The sequence below is a fragment of the Littorina saxatilis genome, linkage group LG15 (assembly GCF_037325665.1).
Source record: "Littorina saxatilis isolate snail1 linkage group LG15, US_GU_Lsax_2.0, whole genome shotgun sequence".
Lineage (NCBI taxonomy): Eukaryota > Metazoa > Mollusca > Gastropoda > Littorinimorpha > Littorinidae > Littorina > Littorina saxatilis.
The window spans coordinates 3,665,507-3,671,864 of record NC_090259.1 but is presented as its reverse complement, the minus strand read 5'-3'; the positions used below and the strand labels follow the sequence as shown (position 1 = coordinate 3,671,864).

The following is a 6,358-nucleotide window of genomic DNA, read 5'->3' as shown; positions in this document are numbered from 1 at the left end:
CTGTTGACTCATTAACAGTGCCAACCGGTGATTAAGAGATAACGGTGAAAGCTGACACCCACCTGTTGTCTGCGGCTGGCTCCTCGCACAGACACTGCAGGACAGCTGAAGACACAAGCACCAGTCCCAGACCCATGTGAGAAAACATAATGCCACGAAAATCTGGCATCTGTGTGAAGTAAATTAAAAGACAGCTGGCTGCCAAAATCCCTGGAAGTATTTCAGTCTAAAAGCACTCTGTCTGAAAAAATCTCACAGTGGTTCTGACTGAAGTACAGCTGGCTGTCAAAATCCCTAGAAGTATTTCAGTCTAAAAGCACCCTGTCTGAACAAATCTCACAGTGGTTCTCACTGAAGTACAGCTGGCTGTCAAAATCCCTGGAAGTATTTCAGTCTAAAAGCACTCTGTCTGAAAAAATCTCGCAGTGGTTCTCACTGAAGTACAGCTGGCTGTCAAAACCCCTGGAAGTATTTCAGTCTAAACACAGTGGTTCTCGCAAGAAATTCAGTGGAAAAACATGCTGTCACAGAGAACAAATCTCACATCAAGTGAGATCGGTTCTAAAAGTACAGCCGACTTCGGCGGTATTTCAGTCAGAATGTATACCGTCACAAAAAATCCTTGAAATCGGTTATAAACTACAGCTGGATGGTTAAATATTCGGTATTTCAGTCCATAAACGCTGTCACAAAAATCCTCACATCAAAATAATGCAATCGGTGACTGCAGGCAAAATATCTGTCAACTGAAGCACAGTTTCCAAAGAAAAGCTACAGATGTGCCCTACTAAATTGATTGCTTTTTGCTTGCACGATACTCTCGGGTGTGTCAGTCACAGACTCTGTCAATGATTTTTCAGGAAGTCGACTGCCCCGGATGCTGCCAGCTGCAAGCAAGTTGATTTCACTTCAAGCACACTGCTGTGATGGTGATTCACACACTGCTTCCGGTTGGATAAGAGGATGGTCACAGAAGGTTAATTGCTGAGCATGTTGACGACTTTTCTCCTCGTTACAGGGAAGAAAACTGCCAACACACAAAGCGCAGTAATCGTGTTTACCACTGTTATGACTTATGTCTTCGCGAGGATTGCTTCAAATAAGCAATATGCTAGAGTGAGAAATGTTAGAATCCACAACTAAATTAATTAACAGGTACCGTTTGGCAATTAACTATCTATTCTTGAAACATAGGTAAGGTAAAGTAATTAGATATTTTAATAAAATTGTCACTTCGATGGGCTACTGCAGCAACACTACACTTTGACTCTGTTGTTTTGGGCTTGCATGTTAATTGTGTGGTCTGTGTTTAATCTGCCTCCTCTGCACTCATTTCACATAAATGCTATATGTTGTATATTTCACGATAAAAATTGAAATTAGTCTTGTTAAAACCAAAGCGCAATAAGTGGCAATTCTCTCCCCCAAGAAATCCACACAGCGGAACTGAAGTAACTTGAGCCTCCGCATGTTTTCACCTCCTCTCTGGCAAAGAACTTCACTCACACAAAACTTAAAAATGATCCTACTCAAAAGCAGCGACTGACACAGAGCGAATTAAAGTAAGCCTGTGTGGTTTTCTTATTTTTTCCCTTCACTGAAAGACGCTGAAGTTCAGTTTCTCTTTACTGGCAATTACACACAATCGTATTCAAAAGCAGTGACAACTAACACTCACCGTCACAAATTTCTACTCAAAATCAGTCAGACACACACAACACTCACACAAATTCCTACTCAAAAAGCAGTGACACACAACACACACAAATTCCTACTCAAAAAGCAGTGACACACACCAAAACGTAGGCCTGTATACTTCAGTCTGATTTCTTCACAGGAATACAGGCACTCTTTTAACCTGGTAACTGCTGTGTTCTCTTTATGTTTAAAATTCACTCTTTGCTAATAATAACAACGGAGGAGTTAACATTTATCTCACTGGTTTCACGAGAACGCTTAGATTCGCTCAACAAAACAAACACTCCTTTAATAAATCTCTGCTTCCATCTCCTGCAACGACAAATCGGACGAAGGCTGGTAGAGAATGTCAGCGCTTGCTTGATAGCTCATAACTTCCACAAGAAAATGCCGCCGGTAAACAAAACTGGAAAAATAAAACGCCCGGCAAAATGGTAAACTCCAAAAGAACTCAGTTTTTCCTTTCAAAGAGAATCACACAACACAAAATTCAGACCATGTGTTCAGAGGAATCCTTCTTCGTTTTAGAAGCTGCCAGCGTTCTCAAAGTTCTTTATTAATGAATTTTTCACAGCGAAAGTATTACTCCGACCCGCGTAACGATGAAGGAATCCTCCTGGCGTTTGAGAAGCTGCAAGCGTTCTCACAGCTGTTAATTTAATTAATGTTTACAGCGAAATAATTACTTGGACCCTATGGGAATCCTTCTTCGAATCCTTTTTCGTTTCAGAAGCTGCAAGGTTTACCACAGCTGTTTATTAAATTACTTTTCACAGCGAAAGGGTTACTCCGATCATAAAGATCAGTGGAGGAGTCCGTGTTACTTCCCGAAATAGCGATATTGCCAAGGTTGTTGAGTTCGTGTTTGCAAGCGCGTCAGCCATGCGGGACATTCCTGCTCACAACAAATAAGTCTTCCTGTCTGAACTAATTGCTTGTACACATGGCCAAATTTTCTTTCTCGCTTCAGCGTGTGAGGTTAAAAGAGAACACAGTCTGTAAAGCGTACCTCAAGTACCGAACGAGCTTTATTTCCTCAGTGTTTTATTTTGATTCCTCCTGCGTTGATTGCTGTAGAAACGAACAAAACGTCAGGCTTAGTACATCAGACCAACAAACATTTAAATAAAGGCAATGATTTAAAATTAAAAAAACATCAAAGGTATGCTGTTGGAACGTTTAATTATTGACAAAACAAAAAGGTTACGTTCACAAGTATATCGACCCCGCGGTCTTTAAAGGCCAACATCCAAAAGAATTTTTCTCCTGGAGCGACCTAAACTTGAACCCGTCGCTCTTCTTGCATGTCTGTTTACTTCGTGTTGCACGCAAAAATTGCGCGACTTCCTTGCCGCGTGGATTGACGAAGCTGCTTTCTCGTGACTGAAAACCGCACTGCAGTGCGTGCAGTTTTATTCTGTGGGTTCGACAGATCGGTCCAGTAGTTTGGTCTCAATCGCTCTACACACACACACACACACACACACACACATACACATAGACATATACACACACACACACACACACACTCACACACACACAGGCACACACAGGCACACACTAGCACACACACACACACACACACACACGCACACACACACACACCCGCTCGGCTTTTTGTCCCCTCTGCCTCACTGATTTGGTTTTGTGTTTATTTCGTAATTATTTTGTTAGTAAATAGTGAACATTGCTTCAATGCCGAAGCAAAAAACATCATTATTGGTTGTAATTTGCTACCAATTTTAAAACCCGACTATCGTATTACATAGTAACTTTGACAGCAGTTCAAATGTGTACATTTACCAGTTCCATTCAGCAGACTTTCAGGTCTTTGTGACTGATTTCTGGCCAGGAATTCATCACGCTTTCTGTTGTTCATTCGTTTCCTGTGACATTGATCAGCAAACCAGCAAAGTGTGTGTGTGTGTGTGTGTGTGTGTGTGCGTGCCTTTGGTTATATCGGTTTTTGTTGTTGTTGATGAGTACGTAACAAAATGTAGTCAGTATAATTATATACGTTTGCACCATACCTCATCTCCCGTGAAATATCAACAGAGTTCGAAGTTTCAGTTTGTCAATCTGTATAGTATGATTTGTTTTCAAATACGTTTTGTCTTTCTTTCCTTGTCCTGGTTTGTTTACGGATCATCGTCAGTTTTTAATCTCGGAAGATCTAACTAGTGTTCTGAGCATCGCCTAAGTAGACATCAACAAGCATGTACATACTTGAATGATCTTGCCGTTGTCTATCTTTTGCGATATCATGTCTATTTCCACATCGCAACATTATTGAATATTTGTACCAGTTTCAATTTGTCTGATTCAAACTAGATGTTGAATGACACAGAAATAAAACGATTTCTTCGTGAACTTCAATTTAATATATCAGGTGTACGATACATCTACACAGTTGTGTGTGTGTGTGTGTGTGTGTGTGTGTGTGTGTGTGTGTGTGTGTGTGTGTGTATGTGTGTGTGTGTGTATGTGTGTGTGTGTGAGTGTGTGTGTGTGTGTGTGTGTGTGTGTGTGTGTGTGTGTGTTCTTGAACATAACTACACCCATGTGTTTATGAGTTACATAATTATATATATGCGTTCAGTCAGTCTGCATGTTTCCTTTCACAAAATAAGACACAACATCAAAAATGAATACAGATTTGATCTGCAAGGAGGAAATATCAAACCAACCCACACCCCAAACCTAAAGCAGCTCATGACAAACTTTTGGTACACACTTTGCAAAATAATACTCTAATTTCTAAGCAGCTGCATTACACGCTGCCAACAGAGAGAGAACAAGTCGCGTAAGGCGAAATTACAACATTTAGTTAATCTGTCGAACCCACAGAATACAAGAAACTAAGTCCATCTCACGATGAACACGAGCCGAAATCATATGCACTCGACTTATGAAATAGAAAGAAATCAAATACGACGAAGAGAAGAAAAAGTTTGAAAGTACCATTGAACTTCCATGTCGGCGTGTGGCTGAGCTTAAAATAGGAATGTTGTTGCAATCTGTTTGGCACTTTCCCTTTTGACAGGTAGTTTTTGCATGTACAGCAAAACACGGCCTTTTTATATTTAGTCAAGTTTTGACTAAATATTTTAACATCGAGGGGGAATCGAAACGAGGGTCGTGGTGTATGTGCGTGTGTGCGTGTGTGTGTGTGTCTGTGTGTGTGTGTAGAGCGATTCAGACTAAACTACTGGACCGATCTTTATGAAATTTGACATGAGAGTTCCTGGGTATGAAATCCCCATACGTTTTTTTCATTTTTTTGATAAATGTCTTTGATGACGTCATATCCGGCTTTTCGTGAAAGTTGAGGCGGCACTGTCACGCCCTCATTTTTCAACCAAATTGGTTGAAATTTTGGTCAAGTAATCTTCGACGAAGCCCGGACTTCGGTATTGCATTTCAGCTTGGTGGCTTAAAAATTAATTAATGACTTTGGTCATTAAAAATCTGAAAATTGTAAAAAAAAAATAAAAATTTATAAAACGATCCAAATTTACGTTTATCTTATTCTCCATTATTTGCTGATTCCAAAAACATATAAATATGTTATATTTGGATTAAAAACAAGCTCTGAAAATTAAATAAATAAAAATTATTATCAAAATTAAATTGTCCAAATCAATTTAAAAACACTTTCATCTTATTCCTTGTCGGTTCCTGATTCCAAAAACATATAGATATGATATGTTTGGATTAAAAACACGCTCAGAAAGTTAAAACAAAGAGAGGTACAGAAAAGGGTGCTATCCTTCTTAGCGCAACTACTACCCCGCTCTTCTTGTCAATTTCACTGCCTTTGCCATGAGCGGTGGACTGACGATGCTACGAGTATACGGTCTTGCTGAAAAATGGCATTGCGTTCAGTTTCATTCTGTGAGTTCGACAGCTACTTGACTAAATATTGTATTTTCGCCTAACGCGACTTGTTTACAAATCCTAAAGACTGTCGGAAACTTCGCATGCTCTCTTGTGAACGCCATGTGAAACATTGATTCTGAAACAAAAATCTATGGCATGAATGACAATGGAAAGACGGTCTCTCTCTGATTCCAAGTTCATAATGACAGTTATGAAGTGCTGAATTTAGAAAATCTGTAGATGAAGTAAAATCATTTGAATGTTGGCTTTTTGAAACTTCATAACAAACAGCCACCTCGTCTATATCATTATCTGAAAGAATGCCAACTTCCTTTGAAACACCAACATTTGTATGGAAAACTTCTGTTTCTGTCATCTTTGATTTCATTTGACAACTTGGACTGATGGCATCTTCTATATATATATACGACTTGTGTCTGTCTGTGTGTCTGTGTGTCTGTGTGTGAGTTCGCGATGCACGGCCAAAGTTCTCGATGGATCTGCTTCAAATTTGGTGGGCATATTCAGGTACACCCGGGACAGGACACAACCTGGTCGATATTTCAACACGTGCTCTCAGCGCGCAGCGCTGAACCGATTTTGGTTCCACCTCAGCTACCCGGGCCCCCATACCGACACACCAAAGCCGCTACACCACATCACAACGCCAAAGTTCTCGGTGGATCTTTTTCAAATTTGGACACCGTATTCAGCTACACCCCGGACACAATATCATCGATGAGATATTTCAATACGTGCTCTCAGCTCGCAGCGCTGAACC

The 6,358-nt window shown here is 40.2% G+C and overlaps 1 protein-coding gene across 4 annotated transcripts in view; it reads right to left on the bottom strand.

The window, feature by feature from the left end:
- Positions 1-1,040, bottom strand: part of LOC138948225 (complement C3-like) — a 56,515-nt gene extending 55,475 nt beyond the window's left edge. Inside the window, exon 1 of one of the 4 annotated variants that reach the window (XM_070319738.1) lies at positions 63-1,040. In XM_070319738.1, coding sequence (XP_070175839.1) covers positions 63-169 — 107 coding nt within the window. In that variant the 5' untranslated portion in view covers positions 170-1,040. The remainder of the gene's footprint in view (positions 1-62) is intronic. The other 3 variants (XM_070319737.1, XM_070319736.1, XM_070319735.1) reach the window with 3 other exon arrangements.
- Positions 1,041-6,358: the final 5,318 nt, after the last annotated feature.